At 40.5% G+C, this 26373-nt stretch overlaps 2 protein-coding genes across 3 annotated transcripts; both read left to right on the plus strand.

The window, feature by feature from the left end:
* The first annotated feature begins 2516 nt into the window (after positions 1 to 2516).
* LOC139148176 (ileal sodium/bile acid cotransporter-like) lies at positions 2517 to 11276 on the plus strand. Of its 2 annotated transcripts, none has more exons than XM_070719484.1 (2): positions 2517 to 2805; positions 6428 to 11276. In XM_070719484.1, exon 2 carries the CDS (start codon positions 6793 to 6795, stop codon positions 8380 to 8382), a length of 1590 nt encoding a protein of 529 aa, XP_070575585.1. In that variant the 5' UTR covers positions 2517 to 2805; positions 6428 to 6792; the 3' UTR covers positions 8383 to 11276. The 2 variants fall into 2 exon arrangements, with proteins under 2 accessions (XP_070575585.1, XP_070575586.1); XM_070719485.1 differs by lacking the exon at positions 2517 to 2805 and adding an exon at positions 4156 to 4394.
* Positions 11277 to 18330: 7054 nt separating this feature from the next.
* On the plus strand, positions 18331 to 24867 carry LOC139148177 (uncharacterized). The gene is made up of 3 exons (XM_070719486.1): positions 18331 to 19510; positions 21261 to 23446; positions 23985 to 24867. Exons 1-2 carry the CDS (start codon positions 19368 to 19370, stop codon positions 22633 to 22635), a joined length of 1518 nt encoding a protein of 505 aa, XP_070575587.1. The 5' UTR covers positions 18331 to 19367; the 3' UTR covers positions 22636 to 23446; positions 23985 to 24867.
* Positions 24868 to 26373: the final 1506 nt, after the last annotated feature.

The raw sequence follows: 26373 nt of genomic DNA on the forward strand, positions 1-26373 counted from the left end.
CCTTTTACTTCCCTGTTTTTTTAACCTCCTTTTTCCTTCTTTTTGTAGTTCCAATGGTCTGGGGGGTTTTTTTCTGTTAGATAGGTGTCTACGTGATTTTTTTTAGTGTTATATGGGATGTAGTTTACAAATCCTGATTTAAATAAATAAATAAAAAATAAATAAATAAATTGTCACATAGACTTTCAAATATTAATTGTTACATGTAAATTGACATATCAAGAGCTGTATTTATGTTTAAGATTGGATATATCTTTTTATTTTTACTATCCTATGATAAAAACCACATATAAAACGGCCATCCTATTCTAAAACATTACGGGAGTAGAAATATAACGGACAAGGCAGGAGGACAGAAAAAAACAACGAGTAACCCAAGCGTATCATATGCGATGCACCATGTCTAAGCTTGTTTATCGAGAAATAAAGTCTTTGTAGTACCAACGAACTTTCAACGTCTCGTGCTGTCAATATTGTAAAGATTCCGAGTACCTCTTCTTAGCAGGCCAAGTAATCAACTAAAAAGCACGAAAAAACTATTAGTAATGTACTGTCATGATCAGTACTTCTAGTAGCGAGATGCGCTTGGCAAACCGTGACCACAGTCTACACCTATGCGGTGACTCAAAACTTCCAAAGTGAGCTATGAGGGCGTCTGGGATGGAATTGTCATTTTATCCTGTTATGATATCTTCTCCATCCGGGTTCCTGGTCTTCAGTTTCAGATCAAACTGATCCAGTTTTTCAAGGCGTCATATTGCTAAGTACGCTCCTTTTATTGGAAAAATTGCACCTTTCTGCGCATTTTTCGATTTTTTACCTTCTGCTACGAGTACATGGGAGCCTATACACGTGAGCCTCGAAAGTTACTTTGCGGGAACATCCAAGAGATTGTAAAGCATTCCGGGTTCATCTTTTACCAAACTCAAACTATACCTCTTTAAGTTTAACCTAGCAAAAAGTCAACCCTTCAGTCGCTTACTTGAACATAAAACGTAGTGTGTTCATCCAAGAACAAAAGTTAGTAGTGCCAGTTGTGTACTTACATTAAGAAAGGATTGACGATGACTTCCATTCCATCAAGACAGCTTACAATCTCTTTTTCCAATTTGTAAATATTATATCAAGTATTAATGATGCATTGATTGTATGGAGAAACATTTTTTTATGTAATAGGAGTCTTTTCAAGCAAAAATTCATGTTGATGAATTCTATATGTATTTATTGACATCAAAATATTGGTGAAGTTTGTTGTCAATGATAAAATCTGCCAATGAAATGGAACACAAACAAAGGTTTACCGCACAGCGTAAGGCATCTACTTATAAGTCATGGTGTGCTTTTTATTTTTAAGATATTTAAGCATACGTATACAGTTAACTCTAGATTTAATTACCTATTACTCCTATAGGAGTAAGATCTGTGTATAAGCTGAATGTATAAAAATTATAAGGAATTCATTGACTATAGAAGAATAATTTTCATCGTAAGAACCTAGAAAACTTGGTGAACATTTCCAAATAAACTTACTCAAAGAAATCTTAGTCCCTTGTGAAAGGAAAATAAACACCCTCTTCTGAAGAGAGTCATAATGATGATTGATTTAATATTTTGCTGAATTGTCAAATACCCCGGTATTGATGGTTCAATATCTGACATTTTCAAGCGTACACATTGTAACGCGGTAATGGATTCCCAAAACAGTGATAAGGTCAACACGTGCATGCAGAAAATTGTTAAATTATGTCTTAATCACATATGCGCATTTTAGTTCTGAAAAGTGAACTGAAAGTTGTAATAGTGCCACTTCATGAAAAATACCCGGCCTGGTTTGTTATTTCCATGTCGATAGTGGAACCGAACCCCGTGAGATAAACAAAAAACGAAAATAAATCATAACGCTTGGGGACATAATTTATAAGAGACCGGGGATGAGAAACATACCGTTCCTTTGACCTAATTATGATTTAATCACAAAAGTTTATATTTTCCATCAACTGATTTAACCGTTAATTTGTGTTCAATGAGGACTGGAAATGTTAGAGTATCTTTGAGGCCAAATCATTGTCACTGACAGTGTATAGAATAGTCTCAGCCTCATCATGTATATATGTTGTTTAGGTTTACCGAGAGACGGAAAGGTCACACGACCAGACGAGGTCATGGAGAGTACAGCAGGTGCGGAACTACGATAGCGCCCCCTTACATTCGTCGGAATTTTTACAATCGTTCAGGGCATTATTTATTGAACAAATCAGTGATATTGCTGATATTACTGATATCACGATTCTGACGATTACATATAAACTAGGTTGGTAGGACTGGTTTGTAGACATTTGTTGTGTAAAGGAGCAAATTTTCCATGTGTCGCTGAATAAAAATCAACTGCTATACACCATGTAGTAAGCGAGCTTTGACAGTTTGGGGCCAAGTTCATTCCTCTTTTGCGGAACTTGTGCATGTGTAAATTGTGATACTGGGGGAGTGGCGCACGGTACGGACGTGTAGGTCAAGGGTCACAGAGGAACACCAATTACATGCAAACAACACAGATCAGACAATGCGTTCAAGTATCGAGTACTGGTAGTGGCATGCTCGTTGTATAGTGCGAGTTTCTGATACCCTCATCTATGGCATTGGAACTACCCAGTATCACTTGAGGCAACCAACTCTCAAACAAAAGCGGAATCGAGTGGAATACGAAAGGGCACAGATAAGTAGGCTTATCTTTAGTTTCGAGAGTTCGCCGTTCATATGCCTGTGAGCCTCATTGCACATCAACAACGCAGCGAAGAGCCTCGTAAGGTTGGTAAAAGCATGTTTGTGTTTTCAACAAAATCCTAGTAAATGTGTGTCAATGGAGTTCATCCACCTTCATGTTATGTAATTTGTAAATTTAAAAAAGCAGGATATGTACAATGGTTGACGAGTAGGAACACTCCGTGATGGCGTAGAACTATAGTTATCATACCAATACTTTATCCGCATGAGCGGAGTGTATGCTTTTATATAAACGAGAAGAGTTGCCGTGAGGTCCAAAGTCCGTGCAAGCTGCGTGCAAAATCCCTTTGCCTAGTCCAAAATAATCCTCCATGGTATGTTAGGCAGGGACGTTGGTGATGTCACTGCTTGAACCGACCTCCATGTATATCCAACTGCGAATATTGGATAAGCGTTATAGTATAGGTAGGCCTAACTGTTTTGTAACCATTGAGTACAAGAGTTGTTGAAAGCTATCCAGGGCTAGTCAAAGTTTGCGCTTTGCCTACTAGAAAGTTCAAATACACTACAAGTAGCTAAAGTGTAACATGCTAGTGCCATCATATGACCTTAAATTGTGATCAAAAAACTGATTTGCCATTGTATAATGAGGATATGCAATAAGACAAGATAGGAGACGTACATACGAAAGTACCGCGGGCGTATTACATTAATATTAAAATCACCAGTGCTCTTACGCCTATTTGCGAAGAGGCGTGCAACCATATACCTGGAGAGTGACTACTGTCATAGTGCAATTTCCCAGTCACGGGTACATGTACCATAGAGGAAGACTTCTACGCCCACACCAGGCCTACAGGCGAACAATCGTCCCGAGGAACGCCAGAACCATTGATAGTGGATGGTAGAACGTTGAGATGATGCTGACTTTTTGAACTTGGATTTTAACAGGTTGTTGGCAAACTTTACATTATTCCTAGTCTATTGTATAGTTTCAAATAACTGTACCGTACACTATTGTACTATTGCTATTGTAGTATGTACATTAAATTTTGATTCACTTCGCTGCGCCATATTCCACTTCCGAGCCTGTAGTAGAAAGTTTTTAGCACCACATTGTGAATTCGTTCAAATTTACTTTGTTAGACAAATCATAGAAAATGACTGGTGTTCAGAGCCATGAAGCCATAGCGGCAATAGCGCTGTAAAGTTTTCGTCCGCGCCGGTCTGACTGTGTACTACATGTATTATCGGCCGCCGGGCTGTTGGTATGGGGTTTGTGAACGAATTGTTGCACCGCTTAGACTGTGAATATGATAACTACAACATCGAAACAGATCTAAAAGTTGAACGAAAACATCACAGATCAGACGTTTAACAAATTTCAGCCTTGAGAGTTTTCGAACGGACCGCGTCGGCGGGCAGAACTGCGGGCGAATGCTCGGGCCTTGGAAGTTATAATATGCAGAAGATAGTGCAGGATATGCATTTTGACCAAAACAAGCAATAGATAACACATCTGTATTAAGATAGTCACGTGACCAATATTAACTCAGGCCGTGCCATATACGACGAGGTGCCATTCAAATCAAAGGTAACACGTAAGTCAAAGGGGTTTTTTTGTTCACTGTCCATGGAAATAGGTTGCTTCCGTGTTAGTCTTCCGACAATTGGTACGTTTTTATACTTACTATGAATTTTGTCGAACTATTTCTGAGATTATCATAGCGCGGGCTCACACAAATTTATTACAATGTCTTGATCTACCACCAAAAGATAAAGTAGGAGTTCCGCTTCGGGAAAACGCCATTGAGCAACAAACGCAATTCACGCAACTCGTTTTAAACACGGTCACTGGGGAAACAGTGCTTCTTAACTTTCACACTAATATGAAAAGCTGCTTTGATCAGCTTCTCGGATGTATACAGGCGCTGAAATTTTGAGGAACTTTTGACAACGAAGTCGAATTATTTGTTTCGACGGTATTTTGCTGAGAATTCACGTGAACTCCGCTGGCCGATCGCGACGTCCAGAAGCAAGTCAAATTACTGAACAACAATCGGTCGCCAATCCGCCCAGATTTTCGTTTCTTGTCATCGCCCTGCTTTTGCGTATCCCAGTATGCAGGTCGACATGATTTGATATCTATTAGGAGTACGAACCTGTTCACTGTACAATATGCTGGTACCTTTGTGTACAAGGGAAGGGCTACTGTGTCAGGGGGTGCCACACTCGTTTGAACTCTGCTTCGGAAAGTTTATTTTGTGGACGCTATGGGTCATTGCATACGTTGCATATTAAACACCTATTGCCTGGTCATGAGGGCTATAGCGACCGTCTATTGCCCCGAGGGCCGTGTGTTACCAGAAACACATCGCTATTCCCCGAGGCCGTAGGCCGAGGGGTATAGCGATGTGTTTCTGGTAACACACGGCCACGAGGGGTAATAGACGAGCGCTATAGCCCGAATAAAGACCAGGCTATAGGTGTTTTACAACACACCACATGCTCATGTTGTATTGTTATATAGTTTTTAATGTGTTTTGATATTTTGCACCACAACAATCCATTGTGACAAGTTTACCGGGCGATGTTTCCACAGCGGTTTCAGTTGTACGTACGTGGTACCACTATCCGAAAAACATTCTAAGCATACCTAGCGACATCCTTAGTTGCACTTTAATCTTTTCCGTCGATGAGCTGTTCAAGTTCCTACGCTGTTGGAATGTTGGAAAATGTTGGAAAATCTGTTTCAGAGAATGTGTCGTCACCTATCCCGGACGCACATCACGTTCTAGTCACCCGCCATTGTTGCAAAGCTGCAGACGACACTATGGTCACGTGACCGGGCACTTTTCCAAATTTGGTCAGAACTATTTCCCTAGGGAAATAGCTTTTCAAAAAATACCCTCTGACGTCACTTTTGTCGAACCGATGGGGACTAGACGTATCTATTTTCTCGTCACGTGACGTATTCTGGCGAATCGCGACACGGAATGAGCATGTGGTGTGTTATATTAACGTATAAGGGTTTGTTATCGCGTCGCGACCGCGATTATATGCCGGTGGGTCGCGACCGGTCGTAAACAAAGGTAAAACAATCCAGTGTACGTGTTAGCAGCCTATGATAAAAGTCTTGCGTGTGCAGTCAAGCTAGCCCCAAGTCCATGGTACGGGTGCGGAAGCGGTGCCTGATTGTTGTCTTTGAGTTATGTTTGGAGGGACTTTGGAAATTTGTCATTACTGTGGGCTGTTATGGTAAAGGGCCCAGCCGAGCCATCTCCACTAACCAAGTATGTTCATTCTATTAGGTTGGGCTTGGCTATTTAAATCACTGACCACTTTCCGTGTAGGACAAAGAAAAGGATGAGCTTGGGTCCACAGATTGAGAGTGAGACCATGTCTTTGTCAATGGAAGGTTCCCTTCATTGAAATGATATGTTCATGACAGGGGTAATTTTGTCAATAGAGAAGTATAGTAGTGTAGGGTGATCGAAATTGCAATTTCTGCCGGCAGTAGTCCTGATTTCGAAGTTAAAAATAAATACAACGAGATATCACCCTATACGCAACAACTCGTCACTGTTATAATTGGTTGTTTATCGAAAATCCCGTGTTGCTTTTATGACTCATATGCCTTATTTGGAAATTATTTCATTTTTACGTAAATAATTTTCTTATTTATTTATTTTTTTCTGTATTTCAGACAGTCTCTCTTGTGGACATTGCCGGACGATATTGCGCAAAATACAAAGACGCAATCGGAGTAATCTGTCTTTGTTAGTGTAAAAAGCGGTCGCAGATCGATACACATCATTTTACATGTTGTGACAACTTGTGTTAGACAATCACCCCGCGTCATCGTTTTCGCTCTGGAAACTGTCCTGTGATTTTACTTTCGGTTTCACTCGAAGAACTTTCCCCTTTGGTGTTGTACACTTGAAGCTTGTCGGTAAAGTTGTGCCGTTTGTTAATGGTGAAGTCTCCGTGAAGGTTGAAAATTGAACGATCTGATTTGTGCTCTTTGTTTGGATTTTATTACGAGTTGCTCTTTGTACCGGGATCCACACGATGGTTGCCTACGAGGGAATTCGATTTATCTCCGCGTTGTTGCTATCATCGTCGATGGTGTCGCTTACCGCGTCACAACAGTATGACTTGATTGGAAATACGACGGTCTCAGCCCTGACCACCCAACCCAAGCTGATGAGGTCACTGAGTCCGCTGCCGCCCCTTACATTGGTGGCGGGTGATACTACCGTAGTCAAGTTCAACTACTCGGGAATTTTGGAGGAGGGTTTGGTCTTGGAAGTGATGATCAGAGACCCTCTCGTCATCGGGTTTCTCGGTTCGAACTATTCAAAAATGGAATTCCCACTGGAGCAATATATCTTCGATTCAATAGAGGTTGACCTGGAAGCCCATGCAATCGGTATCACCGCGATCGAAACTAAAATCATTTTCACGGGCGCGAGCACCAGACTGGGCATGGAAGTCGCCGTACCTCTTGAACCGTACGCCGTCAAGGTGCTACGACCGTACATGGAGCTGAGCAAGGCCTACAATTACGTCCTGCTTCCGCTCATCGTCTGCAACAACATCGCACTCGGTTCCGCAGCCGACGTGAAAGTGATGTGGTCGAAGATCAAAAATCCCTTACACATGACCGTGGGAGCGTTCTGTCAGTTCGTCTTGATGCCACTGATGACATTCGGCTTGGCTTTCCTGTTCCAGCTGGATCCCTACACCGCCATTGGCCTGCTTACGGTTGGCTGTGTACCTGGTGACCGACTGAGCACAATTTTGACGTCTTTGATCGGTGCCGACCTGGAGCTCAGCATCACAATGACCATCATCTTCGCGGTCATTGCACTGGGGATGACGCCACTCAACATGTTCATCTATTCCCGTCCCTTCGTCAACAGATCCAATTTGCCCATACACGTCGTTATCCCCTTCTTTGAAATGTTTTTGCAGATTTTAGCCCTCGTCGTTCCCATCTCTGTCGGTTTGCTGATCAGTTGGAAGGTGGAGTGCCTTAAGAAGGCTTTGAAGAAGATCTTGAAGCTACTGTCACTCACTTGTTTGATCGCTACGCTCATACTGAACATGCTCACTAACAAATACGTGTTTTCCGCGCCACCTAATTTGATTCTTTGCGCGTTTCTGGTGCCTTTTCTAGGGTTCAACTTGGCCTACTTGATTGCTAGGATCGTACGCGTTAGTTACATCCCTGGTAAGACCATCGGCGTCGAAACTGGAATCCAGAACAACATCTTGGCAACGGCCATCCTGCGACATTCGTACCCCCAGCCAGAAGCCGATCTTCTGTCGCGGGTTTCAATACTTGCCATCGTGGCCTCGATAGTCGACGGGCTTGTGTGGGTCATCGTGCACAACATTCGGAGTTGCATAAATAACCAACTGAAGAAGCGGAGGGCGAAGAAGAAGCAACGCGGAGACGCCGACGACGATGCAGACCCTAAAACGGCGCCGATGGCGCCCGGCGAGGACACCGACTCCGACGAAGACTTTTACACAGTTAGCGATATAGAAGAGGACGCCGCGAACTACAATGCGCATGCGACGAAGAAACCGGACCAATGGTATAAGAAAGACAAGGAACAAGAAGTCACAGATATGAGAGAGTCAAATGTTTAAACAAAGCAGAGCTTTCCTTACAGTCGCAACACGGCGAAACGTGACAGCTGTGAAAACCGAAACTTTTGAGTGAAAAGCTTTCAGTCTATTTTATGATTTTGCCGCTTTATTTTATATTATAATTATACAGACTACTGTCTGCTCTTACAGTGTTCACAAAAATTCGAAAGTGTGCTTGAGCTCACCGTTTGTTAAAGGGATATAGTCGTCGGAACTGCGCCTGTGCGAGTTTCCGGTTTACAAACAATATATGTCGTGCATGATATCAGGATGCACCTCATTATCATAGCTGCAACATTTAAATTATACGATGATAGATTATGACAGACATGTTTTAACTGTCATCAATCACCATTGTGCCTTGGATACATTGTTGCCGTGGCTCGTATTGGTCCCATGCGACCTTTGAGCGCAGTTCCGACGACTATATCCCTTTAACTGTTTTTCACTGAGTCGAAGTTACGGTAAATTTAAATCTGGATAAAATATGTTTCTATCAGATAGAAAATTGAAGACAAAGCACACTTGTCATGAACATAGAATTAATAGAAAGTGTAATTTTTGTAATTTCATCGCGTAAAATTAACGGGAAAGTTTGTCGCTACCCTGGATCGCTCGGTAATTCAAGGTTCGATTTACAGGTAAAATGGGTATCGTCCTTTCTTGAATGGAATTTCAGTTTTTTTCTCTACAGACATGTAATAAGTTTTGATTTCCCGCCAAGGGATGGAGATGCAATAGTATGGTAGCTGCCAGATTCCTAACCTATTGTTTGTGGTGTTGGTTCTTGCAGAAAAAGCAACGCGCCGCGGATTATGCAAGCTTACATCGTCTTGTTCAACAACCAATGAAACTTACGTTTTTCACAACTTGGCGATACATGTTTCTCGTATTTTATGATAATAGCTCTGTTTTGTTGGCTAGCTTTGCTTTTGTTTTGTTTTGTTTTGAACAGCCCTGTTGTTTCTAAAATTAATACATAAATGTAAAGTTCTGGAATAAGAATTACCATATCATAGGACGCTTTTTCGAGGGCCGTGTCATTCGATTTTATGATGCACGTTCTACCGAAATCACTCGAACAATAAACACGAAATATTTGTCAACGAGTTGTGAAAACGTACGTTGAGCACGACGATGCATCTCATATCTTGAAAGTGCCCCTTACAATTATGCACTTGACTAGTCGCTCAGTCGAAATGTGTTTTTGTTTTTGTTGTGTTAAAGTATCTGTTCACATTCAAAGAATCCACAGCATTTCAAAAGTGAACTGTTTCAAGGTGAACGGCGTCTCTAAATAATCCCTCAGTTGTGATATTTTTTGGGGACTCAAAATCCAGTTATCTCGTGCTTGCCGGAAGGCGCCCTCAACGGGCATGCTGTGATTACATATACTTGACACCCAACAGAATATTTTTTGGACATATAATTTGTATGTAAGACCTGAAAATTACAAGTTTAGCATTTCAAAGACTCCGTGTTGTCATAGAAGGAAGGAATAACCAGAAATGTTACTCTTTGCTGGTAAATAATCGCAGAACCAGAACACTTGGAGAACACAGAGCCACATCCTCCTAAATGATATAAATCAGTGCTTGCCCGGGGGTCCTTTAATTATGAATAAATGTAAACTTAAATCCTAGGATAGTGTGGAATTATACTACAGCTTAGTATGGGCATAGTGTTCCTCAGTCATGTCCCAGAACCCAGATTAGTATTTCCCGAAATGTCAAAGTGAAATTGTGCATGTATAGTAACTATTGTACGATTTGAGTAAGCTTATGTATGACTTCGTTTGTTTAAAGTTTACGTTCGCGGCAATTTTTAAATCGATCACAGGACTGACAAGTTTGAAATATAGGCAGCTATTATTAATCCTCGATGACCCATCATCTTATCCCACTGCCAGAGTAATTTTCTGTAGAAATAATATTTTTGTGTAAATTGATTAAGTACTCTGACGCAATTATAATTGCATCGATTTTAATAATTCCATGTCATGAAAAATAGTTATATTTCATTTTATTGGAATACTATTATTCTGCCGTATCATTTTTCATCAAAAATGAATATTCAGCCCGCCTTCCCTCAGATATCTGTAAATGCACTCGTACTTCAGTTTTGCATGCTGTAGTCTCCTGATCAAAATATGTCTGAAAAAGCTTTCAAAAGAAGTGGCCGGAAAGGCACGACTCGTCCTGCAGACTAAATGAACTTTTTTTTTTGGACCAGCCACCTTTCACATCATGGGCAGTTCGCCGGTGTCTCCATAATCAGCGTTATCCACATACATGCCGGACAGTGTTCCGTCATCGATGAAAATTCATATATTAGTACTAACTTAATAAAATGAATGTCTATTTTGCAAAAATCATGAGTATGTAATGATAGATTGCTTTTTATGAAGGAAATGCATATTACATATAGACTTTGAAACCATTTTCTACTGAATATCGCAGCTGGATCTGTGACGTCATACTATCCCAGAATTATTATTCAATAATTGAAGTCAGGTGGCATTTTATAAAGCAAAAAGTTATTGTGTGTAGTCGTTTCCCAGCCAACAAACAACCAAACAGTAAAAGTTTCTCCATTTTCCAGAATACCTGTAGTTTTAGTTAGGCTACAAAAGCTGTGCAATAACGAGTTGTTATTGAAATCCATGGTGGTACAACAAATAATTGAAACATGTACTAAACGTCAACATTGATATTGTTATCATTTCAGAAATCAGTGCTGTAACAATTTATAGAAACGTAACGATTTTTTACCTTTTCTATGATATTTTAGTAATGTAAAACATAGCTTTAAGGTATTTGTAAAGATCTGGCATTGATATCAAGCAAACATAATTTAAAATTTTAAATAAAGTAAATTTTCGACGATTCACTAAAGAGTTGTGTTGTTTTTATTTTTGTTCATTGTTTATTATCAAGTAAGCCACGAAAACGGTTACATTCGGACACTGTTGATCCGTGGCACTTCACGGCAAATCGTAAATAAATTTGTGCTCTCAACAAATATGGCGGTATACATTGTACAACCTTCATCTGGTGTTATCGCCAAATAAGCTTACTAGATGATATTTCCATCACGGTACAGATGGACCCGATTCCTTAGATGAAATCAAAATTTTTGCGTAAAGGTGCAAACGTCGTTGATTAGTTTGCCGCTATGTGCCACGGTTCAAGGTTGACACAAACACGCCTGCCCAACCCCACTTGTTGAATTCGTGCGAACAGTGCATTGCGTGAAGAATAGAAAACAACCTGTTGGGCCACGCTGGTATTTAATTGTAATGGTAAAATTTAATGATCACCCTGCCATAGAGAAGGAAATCATTAGATTTCCTATTCATTCGGTAAAACATGATTACAACTATTTTGAGATAATTCCACGAGGTGACAATATTTCGTTTTACTTTGTTGATGGCGTATGGGAGAAAAAATGAGAATTTCAAGTTACAGATACCTGTCATTTTCGTGTACATATAAAACACTATGTATGATAAGAAAAAAGTTAACTTCACTTTCTATCGCCATGCCCTTTCCCTTACATCATTCCGGTCATGTTGGTCGTAAATTGCTTTTTACCAACAACGATATTATGTGTAACGCTCGCCGCCCTCTGGAATCGATGAATGAAGTGGACGATAGAGGGCGACCTTCCCATAGGCGTCCGGAAAGGGATTACTTCATGAGATATCGCTTCTCTTTACATTGGAATATATGGAGATATCATAATCTAGTACTCTGACCGCAAAACAATGAATTAAAAAGTAAAGACAGCGATGTAGTTTAGCTCTCTTTTTCACTGATCACAATCTGATACGTAGCAGAACTAGTGTAGGCCCAAAACACTGATGAACCTATGGCGTGTAGTTGATCAGAATATTCTTCACTTATGCTCAGTCTCCCATCGATACTGATCACGAAAAGCCTACAAATGTTTTACCTTTTCGGTGTTTTCGTGTTAAATAGGGTAGAAAACTTGCATTTGCTTCAGGTGTTCGAGTAGTGTCGTATCGATGTAGGCTTTCGGTATGAATGTGTGCACAGGGTACATGTGATGTAAATGCCTATCGTAGAGTATATCTCAAATAGCTTTCCATGTTAACACCTTGAATCTGTTTTCGACAAGAATATCACATCACAGAATTTGCAGAATGGAGTAGTTGATAGAATAATGCTCATCGGAAAACTGCTCTTGCCACAGCATATTCCTCATTTTAAATCCTTTCACAGACTCGTAACATGTCACCCAACAGTACATCTCACAGAACATTGCACTTTACTGTGTCTTGTAAATCCTCTCCATCTCATACAGATCTTTGTCTCTCATGTACAGTTTTGTACATTGCAGGTTACTGTATATCTCGAGTGTAGTTTTCGAATCTATATAAAATGGTTTATATCGTCGAGGGACCCTCTTTACAGCTGCCTGTGCGGGTCGGCTCTCCTTGTACACAGCACACTTCAATTCTGGGCGCATTTATGTGCAGAAGTTAGATTACGACCACAAACTGCCCAACTTGACACAATAAGCAAACAAAAAAAAAATAATAAATAAAGAAAGAAAAATTATGGTATGGATAAATAAATGGTTGTATGGACGCATAGAGGGATAAGGGAGGGATTAGGGATGGACTTATGGACAGGTTCGATAGTTAATAGGCACGGAAAATGTAGCCTTTGAGTGCAATATGTGTTCAGAGTAATGCGTGTCGATTTTTGTGTACCGACTTAAATTCTGTGCGGATCACGCTGCCAAAATTTAACGACGGCTACAGTTATTGTACCGAATACTCAAAAACTACGTAAAACCAAAGTGAAAGCACAATAAAGTAACTAAAATACATAAACCCAAAATTATAATTAAGAGAAAACTTCGCTGACGTTCATATATGAGAGGGGTTCACGCAATTCATGCGATCGCTTTAAACTTCCAGCTTGAATTTCCTGAACGGTCTAAAATTTATGGTGCAATGATGTATCTGTCATTTTCTTGACATCATGACTGATCTCCACTATTGTGACTTGTCTCAGTCCCCCATCCGTTGAATTTAGGGTCACTTTGTCCTCGCTGTATAGTGCCTCATCAATTATTCATGCTTGCCTGCATCTACCCAATGCTATTTACCCGATATCCGATATCATTTGCATAACACCTAGGGTACCGACAAGGAGAAGGTGATATTTCTTCTGGGTCACAAAAGGCAAAGCTCTTAACTTAACAAGTAACAAGTGATGGAGAGAGAGAGAGAGAGAGAGAGAGAGAGAGAGAGAGAGAGAGAGAGAGAGAGAGAGAGAGAGAGAGAGAGAGAGAGAGAGAGAGAGAGAGAGAGAGAGAGAGAGAAGAGAGAGAGAGAGAGAGGAGAGAGAGAGAGAGAGAGAGAGACAGACAGACAGACAGACAGACAGCAGACAGACAGACAGACAGACAGACAGACAGACAGAGGAACAGACAGTCAGTCAGTCAGAGAGACAGACAGAAAGAAGCAAATTGGAAAAATGTCGCGTGACGTGATAATATCAGGGATTTGAAAGGCTCTGTATAGGTTGCGCAAGAAACTATCTAGATAATTAATGCACCAGTATGTTTATTGATTAATTGTATGCATCAAAACATATATTATGACAAATTAAGCAGCCGGCTGTTTCTTTTTAAGAATTTCCTACTGTTATTGAGCTACCTCGTATTTTATTCATCGGCGAGATGCTGCGAGTCTGCATGTTAGCAGGTTTGTAGAAATGTACATAAAAACATACACACGCGTTCCCTTTGTCTGAATACCATCGCAATGCATAATTCAAGGCGTAAAGAAATAAAAATTGAAACAAACACATAAATAAAGGATCGCAAAGTAAGAAGGATGGATCGCGGTTGAGTCCTCAGAGGCAAAGCAATGATGGCAAACTTTGATGTGTTCACTGACTTCGATTGACTACGTGCACTGCTCTCGCTCGGGGTAAACGCAATTTATTCGATCGCTTTAAATGATACGGCCGCGGCAATCTCACGCTCGCGTCGAATTCCCGCAACGACGCACTTTCTGGCTTCGTCTGCCTGTTTGATATTCTAACGGCAGACCAGGCCAATTCCACTTGGACGCACTCTAATTTCGCCCCAATCTCCAAACTTGACATGCGTAATCTGGCCATACGCCAGGTTTGTTCGGATAAAAATTCCCGACTGGATTCGGAATTTGAGCCCTAATTGAAGTAGGCATGGTGGAAATATACATCGGACACGCTTATTGGAAATTAAATGTAAAATGATGTCAAACATAGCACCGTGCATATAAAAATACCCCGGTCACGTGACAATTACATCAACCCATTGTAAAATGTAAAACCAGACTTTTTCTTTCTCTACCGTACATGACGTAATGCCTACACCTCAAACTATCTTCAACTTGGTACATTGCAATGTACATTAGTATAACATGCCACCTTTAAGATAGAGCGCGCCGCGAAACTGAGATTGTAAAAGTCAAGTTTCATCGTACAAATTTTGATACAGGGTAAACAAATGACCAAAAAGTTAAAATTTTAGATATGCAAATTGACCATTATACCTGTGTAAACCCTATGTGGAAACATTAAATTTTCGATTTTCACGAAACAAGACGGCATTTCATTTTACTCTACATATTTCAAAATAAAACAATAAAAGCAGTAGAGACCAGAAAACCATTGTTACATTTGAGAGTCCGAATATCTTTCCTCGAGGTGTATTCTACATTAAAATATTCACCTTTTCATTTCTCTTATTTCAAAAACAATTAATTATGTATGTGATAACTGGTTTGTCATATATTAACTTTGTTCTTAGCTCGTCACATCTAGATAATTTATTAGGTGACATTTTAGTGTTGACAATTACTTTCGAGTGACAGATGCACTTTACTTCAATTGTGTTTACATTCACCATAGTCAAACACTGAAGTGTAAAACAGTCAAAGGTTGGTATACAGAAAATGCCAGGCGCCTAGTATCGTATGTTTGCATCTCAGTTTAATAATGATTCACAGGAAAAGCATGAGAGATATAAGTATTCTGAGTGTCAGAGAGAGAGAGAGAGAGAGAGAGAGAGAGAGAGAGAGAGAGAGAGAGAGGGGGGGAGAGAGAGAGAGAGAGAGAGAGAGAGAGGAGAGAGAGAGAGAGAGAGAGAGAGAGAGAGAGAGAGAGAGAGAGAGAGAGAGAGAGAGAGAGAGAGAGAGAGGGGGGGGAGAGAGAGAAGTATGTGTGTAATGTGTTCGGGTTCAGCAAATTTTAATGTGCCAAATCTTTGGTTTTTCCTCTATATTTTCTTCGCACAAAGAAATACCGCATTAGAAAACCCCGATAGTCATAGTGTGACAGAATACTCCATTATTTGAAACTATACACGGGGTCAAGATCAAAACTATTCGGCTTACGGGCTGAACAAAATGAATAACGCGATCTGCTTGACTAAAATTTCACTTGTACATTTTAGAAATTAAAAGAATCAGTATTACCGAAAGCATGCTCCCTTTGTATTTCGCCGAGAATTCAATGCGTCCTGCGTCAATCGGAGACGATCTCGCGGGAAACGACTCGAAATTACGGATAATTTGTACACTATCATTGAAAACATCGGTGGCGGCATGATAACGAGCAAATTTGTCTGCCAAGTTTATACCATATAGTGTGAACTGATCGATGCCGCTATCATCGCCAATATTCCGCCGCGTGTAACAGTTTTTAGCATGCAACGCTAGTACGGTCCGCATTTGATATACTAGTGTATACAACGGGGACTTGAAAAATCACTCTGGCGAATAACGATAAAGCCATCTACGTTAATTAAGATTCATTGAGAAATGGACCTTCGACACGCGCTGTACAAATCACCGTGACCGTGGCTTAGCGTCGAAAACCCCATTAGTGTTTTTTTTTCAAGAGAGGGAAACGCCGTATATTAATGAAGGAAACGTTTTAATAAGAATCGATTAGTGGATGTGAATTATTGCCATTTTCGCACATGTAGCAATTGGACATCAAACAATGTCAATATGCCATCGACCGACACGACGCGAAACCAACGCGGTCCGTCGCTCGTTGCTACTACTAGCTTGTGCGCGATACCCCTTCTACGATTGGATGTGTTTTTCGCCGAGTCTATGTAATATCTTTTTGATGAGCGCTCATTGTAGTTTGAACCAGTTCCGACAAATGGCATTACTCATCCAGATCAAAATGAGGAATAGTTAGATTCGAAGGCAATGACTTAGGTACATGGCAAAGGGTACCTACGGGGGAGGGGCGGAATCCAACCGACATTAGGGCCTATACAAACAGAAAATAATCTTCTCACGCACTGCCATCTTGCATGTGTGCTGCTCGCTTTTGTAATGACGACGTCAGTCACAAGTGATTTGAACATCGTTACTGTTTCTAATTACTTGTTTGAAAACCGTGGATTCAAGCCAGCGCTACTTTGTTTGGAATTAAATGTGCCCTATCAAAGGAAGAGTGCACATCATGCATGTCAAATCGGCCCCGTTCTACACCTCTACTTCAATGTATACTTATGTTTCTACTTCTTCTGTCTGAAGATTGCAGGATGCATGAAACTTAAGTTACAAATATCGTTATTTTGTACTTGAAGTAATTTTGTGTTATTATATATATATATATATATATATATATATATATATATATATATATATATATATATATATATATATATATATATATGTATACAAATATATCTTTAGGAAGCGCGCTAATAGTGTCATGGTTGTGAATTGCAAAAGTTTTATCATCAACTCCTCTAGTCTCTACCCACTCGCAGTAATGAATGGCCTTTCCCTTAAACAGAGGAGCTATACATTTGAAACAAATTGATGGCATCATCGCACTCAAATTACGATCAAGCGGATTGGAATAAAGACAGTATCAGGAATCTCTCGGGTTTCTGCAATGAAAATAAAAAATCTCCCAAAATAAAATGACGTTTGGGGAATATTGTCAATAAAAATGACATTGAAATCACAGTTGTGTTACATATCTTTTCAGACCTCTCTCCGATTCTGACTGTCTCTGTAGACCCCAAAAATCCTTGAGAAAATAAACAGGACGAGACCTGAATAGCAATTGGCGTGAATCAAGGTGAAACCTATTTTCTAGCCAGTAAATGTCCCCGTCACAAGACCGTATAATTTTACTATTTGGGATATAGACTTTCATTTTCGTCTCCTTCATGAGTGGGTGAAATTTCGACATTTAAGCGATTCTACTGATATAGGCCTCTCTGGGTTTCTAAATGTAATAACTCGTTTTACATTATTTTTTTGAAGTTGGATTTCAGATAATTGGCCACGTGCTCACTTTGGGTGTCAGAAAAGGGCCGGCATACATATTAATGTCCCTTTCTCGGTGCATTAGACAATGAAACAGTGAGCCCGCCTATAAATCACCAGCACGCGGAGGTGTTCGAGCCTATTCATTTAATTTAATACTCGGTTATATATTTGACACTAGACGTGTCACCTCTGCCGAAAATGGCAACGCCCCGTTCGGCAACCGATGCTGAGATGATGGAAAGACTTCTCCACTGCGCCAGAGGGAGGTTAGCCCTTTCAGCTCGACACCTCGAACCTGAAATACAAACCTATAACGCCAGAAAACGTGTAACATTTTTGCATTATCTCGCTTCTTGTGTTCAGCGGCACGCAGACAAAATGCTAAATAGGTGAAAATTGAATTTTCGGATGATTGAATCAGGCCAGCGGGCCCCGCTGTGGTCTAATTGGGATGATCCAGTGCTAGTCATATCCGTAATATCTTTCTCATTTCCATGTTTATTGTAAAGATAAATCACAAAAATACTCCAAAACGACACATATCCAATCTATTCGCACGTTGAGTTCATTACAGTTGTGCATAATACCTTTTTATTAGCAACACACCGTCTCGGGTGGCTTGTTCATTGTGCCGAGCAGACCGCCAGTGACGGTGATTCAAGGATAACGCAGAGTTCGTATGAATGGAGACATGATACCCGCATCTCCGTATTTGCAATACTGCACAGCCGGGGGTGCAGGGATTCCTCAATTCTAGAATACAGTGAACTACTCCAACCTGACACTTCATCGGCTCGAGTAACGAAACCCACGCGAAAAAAAAGCATATACTTCTGAAATTGACATTCATTCAGCGTCCACCCTAGCTTAAGCGCCCTAAGCCGCGTTGGGGATTTGCTCCGTGCGTGTAAGGCAGAAAGTGGCAGCCTCTCGTCAAGGAAGCATACATCGGATCGTTGAAGAGGGATCTTCGTGTTTTTCATCCGAGTACAAGGAGAAAAATGAATTCGGCGCCTATATTCGATCGGAGATATCACCTTCATCGCTAAAAGACCGCGAAATAATAGAGAAAAACTGTGTGTAATTGAGCTGATGGTTATCAAGCGAAAGGTTCGGTGGATTAGACTCGGCGTCGCGGGCGTTGATCAGCGTTGGCCGTACAAACTGGTGCTGTACTAATCAAAGATATTGCGTGCTATTGGTGATATTTTCCTCACGGGATTTCACCTGTCATTCTAAATTGAGACGGATCCCCTACCGCTGTCAGCGCGCAAGGAGCCCTTCAAGTCACCGAAATCAAGGTCACGGCTCGCCTCATCGCCATGGAAACGAACCCGGTCAAGAGGAAGAAAAGTCGAGATTCGACCTGAAGAATTGATCCGCCCGTATTTTTCTAAAACGGCGGAGGCTTTACTTGGGCGCGATCGAGCCAGGGGCACACCGCGAAGTGTCGGTTTCACCGCACCATAAAGAATCAACAAAAAACACATCATCCTCGCTTTTATCACTTTTGTTCGTTTCATTACATCGATACGCGTCCGTGCCGAAAACAATAGAATGGCACATTTACATACGCGTTGAATGTTATCATATGAAAATTACTTAAATATTGATTATTTTTAAAAAAGTAACTCACAGCTTCCATCGTCATTCTATGATTTTACCCGATATGTATAACTACCTACGCAGACACAGATATAAATTCTTTGCTGTCGTCTTCGTGTTTCTCTTTTCCTGGGGCTGGATCTTCCTGAACACAGGGCCAGTGTCTTTGCCAAATCCATCAAGTGGCGTTATGTAAGTACAGATTTTGCGCTTCTTGTTCAATTAATTGTCCCTTTATTTAAACTCTTGAAACAGAATACGGGCAACTGGTTATGTTTTCTTCATCGTAACTGGTAAAATTACTGTATTTGCGCGTTCCTTTGCAGATCTTGTTTGTCGGCATTGTCATTCGCTGTAGCATTTATAATCCGTGTGCACGTGAGATAAAGATGCGCCGATCTGAAAAATGAAAGCGTCTATCGTTAAAATGTAAAAAGCGTGGTTTCAGCCCATACGAAACCTACAATTGGAAATTTTAAGAGGAACACTCGAAAAATATAAAACGTTTCTTCTATAAGATTTGTAGTGAAAGCTATCTTTTGGATCTTTTCATCGACTGAAAAGACTTCAAGAAAATGATGTTTTATATCAGTTGAGTGATAGTAAGTATGAGGACAAATTTGATTTATTTCGAATTACTTGTATGCCCGTTTGTAGCCGCAGGCAACGCTGTAACCCGATCGATGCTGCGATAAAAGGGACGTTCGCATTCAGCTACACAATACCTTTATACATCTGCCCCGGATTTTCCTTTTCTGAAGTCGATGTTGATTCACTCTCATATCAAAGCGATCTCTATCAAGTTTCTACGATCATCGTACATATCGTCAAGAAACTGAATTTGTTTTTTCTGAATATAACATGACTCCAATCGGGCGTTCAAAATCGCAGCTTATCGTCTGATCGTCTCTCGCTTCTTCCCGCTTAGAATCTTTGACCCTATGATTGCCGAGAAATTCGCCTCTTTATCAAGTTCATCAATTCTGGCTGACTGAAGCCTCGGACTCGGCTCCCTCGCCGTGCAAACAAGGAGAGACGATTTCGAAAATACTTCCCCGCACCGGTTAACGGCCATTAGAGTCGAAGAGGGACTTATGTTTGTATTATAGTAAACACTACATTATGACAATGGATGACTTTCTAGGGAGAGCGAGAGTTGACGGCAACGCGAGAGTTGATGATGTTTTAAAGTCAACGCGTTTGTGTGCTGGAAATCGTCTTATCTTTAATATTACTGGGTATCGTTTTCATGTTAATATAAGCTATAGCAAACCTCGAAGTCGCTTCGCGGCTCTCCGGGATCCGCGTGTATCATCAAACCGATTTATCGCTAGCAACGTCATCATGTGGCCATGATCAAATAACGACACGTCGTACCGTGGTGTGAAAAATGAGAAAATGAGAACCGTTTTCTTTCTAACTCACAGTATTGAATTTCAAAGTCCTAGTTTTACCTGCGATGCAGAGATATATTTTCACGTTCATTATACGTTCATAGTGTCTAAGTGGCAGTGAAGACATGTGCGTATTAGAGCATTGCTGTTTGTCTACGGAAGTCTATCTCAATTTCTCCAATATTATCTCATTTCTACCATTTTCATACCTAAGCTTACTACTCATGTACTGTATACTGACACTATCTCGCTTGCCTCTCTTTCTTTCCCTTTACAACGATATATTCCTATCTTTCTCTGACTCTGTCTCTGTCTGTCTGTCTGTCTGTCAGTCTCTCTCTCTCTCTCTCTCTCTCTCTCTCTCTCTCTCTCTCTCTCTCTCTCTCTCTCTCTCTCTCTCTCTACCTGATACAGAGGTAACCATGCGTGTTCTCATTAGTATCGATGGCAATGTTGAATGCCGGCACATTTACGTGTTTTTGTTTGCCATTGAAAACCCCCATGAAAGCCCACATGAAATGAATGATACGCTTTATCTCTTTTGTCAGGCTGAGACATACAGTAGCTACTGGTAACAATGGCCAGGCATTCATTCCGGATGCTCCGCTATTGAACAGACAGCCTATAGAGGGCGTGCTAACACAGGCACGCAGTGGAGTAGCAGGCGACATTACCACTCTGCAGTTGGCAAGCGAAGAGGAGTATCTCACGCTGAAACCATTCAGGATATATGTGTACGATTTACCCCCGCGGTTTAATCGAGATCTCGCGGCGTGCGTTCAGAAAATCGATACTTGTTTCCAACTTGATGAGAATTTCTACGGCATGGGTCCCGAGTTGATAGGAAACAAATCCACAGTCATCAGTTACCGAGACACGCATCAGTTTTCGCTGGAGGTGATCTTACATCATAAAATGCTTCAATCGGAATATCGAACGCTCAACACCGACGAAGCGGACCTTTTCTACATTCCATTCTATCCAGGGATCGCATGCTTCTGTCGATCATATCAGAAGGGCAGTTTTGATTTGAAATCGTTGCATCAAGATTTATGGCGCAACATTACAAGTACATCTCCGTATTTCGAGGTGGGGAAACCGCACGTCATGGCGCTCGGCAAAATTGAGCGCGAACAGTGGAGCGACAGGTGCGGAATTTTAAGGGAATACAATTATGCCAACAGAATTCAGTTTATTGGAATTGAAGAGGAATATAAAAAAGCATATCGGAGTTACTTCAACAGAAGTGAGCAACAACTTCTCGTCGCCCCGTATCCAAGCTACGGACATTTCCTGGAAACGGGGCGCGAACTTGCCGAACAGCCAAATTTCAGCAATTTGCCAAGTGCCACCGAAAGAAAAGTGTTTGCTTTTATGGCGGCGAGCAGTTCGAAAAATCACGAAGTTAGAGCCATTCTCAAGGCCTGGTTGTACAAAACTGACCAGGATTACGAGACATACTTGAAATCAAATCCCACAGAGGACCGATACGAGGGGGTTTGGTACGTCACCCCCGAGTGCGATCACTCGACCAAACTGCCCACAATACAATGGATGCAACACAGTGTCTTCTGCCTACAGCCGCCGGGCGATTCACCAACACGGAAATCTTTCTACGACGCTGCCGTCACGGGTTGTATCCCCGTGACATTCTTACCAGAGCATCTTCTCGTGAAATATCCCTTCCAAAGATTTCTTAACTATAGTGAATTCACCGTGAATTTTGGTCTGGAAACATTTTTAGCCGAGAACGAGGACATCGTCGAACTATTGAAGGAGATCCCAGAAGACGAAATCGAACGTTTGCGAGAAAATCTTGCAAAAATTTCTCCCTTTTTGCAATACTCCTACCCATCAACTGTAAAAAGTCACGATGCTTTCCATATGATACTAAAAGAACTTGGTGCAATATTTAAATTATAGATTATATATATACATATGTGTAAAATACCACAACGTGGCAACAATCTTGTGCAATATTTATAGTTGTAGATTGTATAGGTAACTTCAACACGATGTGCCAATGGCTTTGCTTTCAATTGAGTCCTCCCACCGATGGTTTTCAGATATATTTACTTTGAAAAGTATAAGAGTATTATTCAAAATGATTTCCTTTACTAAAACTTTGTAAGTAAACATACTTTGTGCAATAGGGCAATTTTTCATAACCCAGGCAACAAGACTCTACACACGTCGCAGTGGTATTTTTAGTGGTATGCTGTACTCAAAATGGCCAGTCGCAAATCGGTTCATAATTCAATCAATATGAATAGCTTTTATAGATAGAGTATTCAATCGAACATGTTGGATTTCGATTTGCAAATACTAAGACGTAAACATGATAAAGAGGTAGTGCAAATGGTCAACGCTGGTACTTTTCAATTTCGCTGATTGGCCAATGGACAGGGAAAACCAGTGTCACGTGTTGCAGGGCCGGTTCCGTTCTATGGTCAAGAAAAGTAGCTTTGTCGCAATGGTGCTTATACTTCTGCGTGCCTTTGAAACAACAACGTTCCGCGCCCGCTCAACGCAGGTGATACTTTTACCGCATATCAAAAAGTCAAGCTCCTAAATGAAAATATGACAGGTCTTTTCTTTACTGTCAAATTTCACTTTTCGAGTCCAGATGCGAAATTCATTCTTCCCGCGCCGCGAAATCGCACCTCCAGTAAATTCTACAGCGCCCTCTTAATATTGAGAGAGGCAGCCAAAAATATTGTAACCTCCACCACAGGTGTCCGGAGTTGCCGGTGTACATGCATAGAGAGAATGGGAAGGTTTGACACGATTTTGCCCTCCGGAATCCTGTAGACGATAAAAATCAACGTATATTAACTCATGCAGTCAAAAAAGTACCGTCCTTCGATAAATAAATACCTTTGATGTTTAATGTCCAACTCTGAGACTCGTTCATCGTTATTAAGTCCCACTTTTGGCCCCAAACTGCTGGTCAAGTACATTATCAGGGTCTTACGTACGTCAGACATTTTGAGTTGGGCAAATTACCCATAGTTCAGTGTGGATTAATTGGTGTTATATTTGAACTCGTGACCTTTGCTAAAATATTTTCTAAAATACTTACAAGCTAATGATAGTAAAGGATCCACGACTTGGGTTTGTTCAAAACGCAAAGCTAGACGTTGTAAATCAGTATCTGTAGCCCGTTTGATGGCGGATTTAAATTTAGCGGTTGTGGGTCACGGGTTCATCTGGAATGCTAATGAGAACCGCGGTGCTGCTGTACGTAACAGCCTGATGACCGGGATAACCAGAGAGTTTTGGGCCGATATTGAGACTAAAGGCTGGTTTGCCCACTTGAAACTTGAGCGTTAAAGGCAAGAGGTATTTCGCTATCGGCGTAGACCTTTTATTTGACTCTAAACTCCTTATTTGTTTGGATTCACGGTCCGGCGGGCAAAATCGTGTCAAACCTTCCCATTCTCTATGCATGTACACCGGCAACTCCGGACACCTGTGCTCCCAAGGTCTAGCGGTCCTTCCCTTACAAGCACGTTTTCTAACTTCCTGGTCATTTTGCTCCTTGCAAGACTTGAACGGATTTTGTGAAAATTGGTTCCGTATCTTACCGCGGTGCTACTTCTACAAATTATCAAGCTTTCTTCAAACCCGGTTTGTGAATACTGAAAATGCGCATTAAAATATTAACAGTTGCCACTAGATATGTTTGGAAGGGACACAGGATATAGCGGATGAACAGCGGGCAGAATGGTACTTTTTACCTGTCCAACCACCATGACGTCATCGTGGTTTACCATTATGATTCTGACCCTCACCGATCCATGTCACATGTACCAACCGATTGAAGCTCGTCAGTAATACGCCACACGACACCAAATTCGTATTTTTTGTACGAGCATCGTGATTTCATTCACACAAAGTTTGTGTATATATCCACGGACGTAGCACACAGAGTACCTCCTTGAACCTTAAGGGAAATCAGTCTCCGATGTTTTATCGTTGTTTGTCTGTATTTTGTTTGTTAAAGAATACATGCAAAGAGTAAATAATAACACAGCTGAAACATGAAGAAGTATGTTTGTTTGAAATAAAGCAATGAATTAAAAATAACATGCAAAATGAAAGCCAGAAAGCACGCACACTCTGCCCTGAAAAGTATGTATTTGTCCGGGTTAAGTGCTGGGAACACGATTGGAACTAATTTGGGATAATTGGATTTTCATATTTTTCAAATTTGTCAAAAGTGTTAGGTGCCGTATAGCTGAATGTTGCAATATTGCAAATTACTCCTAAAAACAAGTGTGTAACGTAAAAAGAAAAGCAGATGAGATTGCATTTGTAGATGAAATCGACATTACTTCACCATCCAATTATCCCAAATTAGTTCCAATCGTGTTTAGGCTAAGTTAAAAAGACTGAGTTCCCCTGTGAACAAACCATCAAACATCAGGACAGTTCGTCGTGATCACAATGGTTACTTTTTCGCAGAGAAAGGAATTATATTGAACGTTTAAGCCGGATTATTTTTTTTAGTCAATAAATAAATAAATACATACATATATGTATTTACACATGCATACATGCATAAACATCCATAGCCATTCCTGTAGCGTGGAATATAGTAGAATATATCATTAAGAATGATTTATAAAGCAATAATGTATTCAAAAACTGTGATTATAGACATCTATTTCATAAATAAAGCCTTTAAGGTACAAAACGTCTCTCGTTTGTTTTGTTGGATGAATGCATCTTCAGACGTACAACACTAAACCTCACATACCCGACACAGTTGTAGACTATGAGAACCATACTGTGAATAAAACATAGGTGGATTATGCTTTTAAAACCTTCTCAGTGACTTGCTTCCTTGAGATAGTTGCCGCAAAAAGCCGTGTTTGAGGCAGAGTCTGTTAAATTATAAATCAGATGATGGATTACGGTGGCTATGAAAAGCTAAATCTTTCTGTCATCTGCACGTGTTAACTCACTACATCAAGTTGGCAGAGTGAGTTTCCCCTGAAACTACATTTAAAGTATTAAAACGGTAACAGGATAAAATGTACTTTTTAATTAAATATGAGAGAGAGAGAGTTTTTCTTTACTGATATTAATGTCATCACTGTTTATGGTCTTTACAAGGGTAATAATTTTTGGCCAACACCAGACACATTATTTCAATGTGCGTGGCACATATCAGCTTAAACTTTTTAAATGTAAACCACAGAGAACTCTGTCTGAATAATAGTAAACAAGCAAATAAAAAATAGAACACAAAAAGTAGGAAAAACGTTTCAATAAATGAGACTAGAATCTCCTTGCTATGGCATGACTTTCCTCTAGAGAGGATTGTTTGCTTCTTTACTAGTTTGTTTTTTTACTTGTTTTGCAAGAAATGTGTTTGCTTGTTTTGGTTCCTGACCGTTTTTCCTATTTTCTTTTTATTCTCTAGTTTTTATTTACTTGTTTACTGTTATTCAGTCAGAGTTCCCTGTGGGCAACCTATTATTTTCCTTCGTGTTTGTAAAAAAGTTTCTCCTCCCAAAATCATGTTAAAAACAGTTCAACTTGTCCATATACATTACCTCGAATTTGAATTTATTTGACAAGAGTACTATAATTGCACACTATGCGTTGTGTTGGCGAAGCTTATTTATGTTTCAGCAAATCTTGTGAGGAGTG

Source organism: Ptychodera flava, chromosome 13 (genome assembly GCF_041260155.1).
Source record: "Ptychodera flava strain L36383 chromosome 13, AS_Pfla_20210202, whole genome shotgun sequence".
Lineage (NCBI taxonomy): Eukaryota > Metazoa > Hemichordata > Enteropneusta > Ptychoderidae > Ptychodera > Ptychodera flava.

What these genes read in the sequence shown, in the direction of transcription:
- LOC139148176 (XM_070719484.1), top strand. Translation starts at nt 6,793, where the DNA reads ATGGTTGCCTACGAGGGAATTCGATTTATCTCCGCGTTGTTGCTATCA.
- LOC139148177 (XM_070719486.1), top strand. Translation starts at nt 19,368, where the DNA reads ATGATTTTACCCGATATGTATAACTACCTACGCAGACACAGATATAAA. An exon ending in AATCCATCAAGTGGCGTTAT is followed by an intron (nt 19,511 to 21,260) that starts GTAAGTACAGAT and finishes CTCTTTTGTCAG; the next exon opens with GCTGAGACATACAGTAGCTA.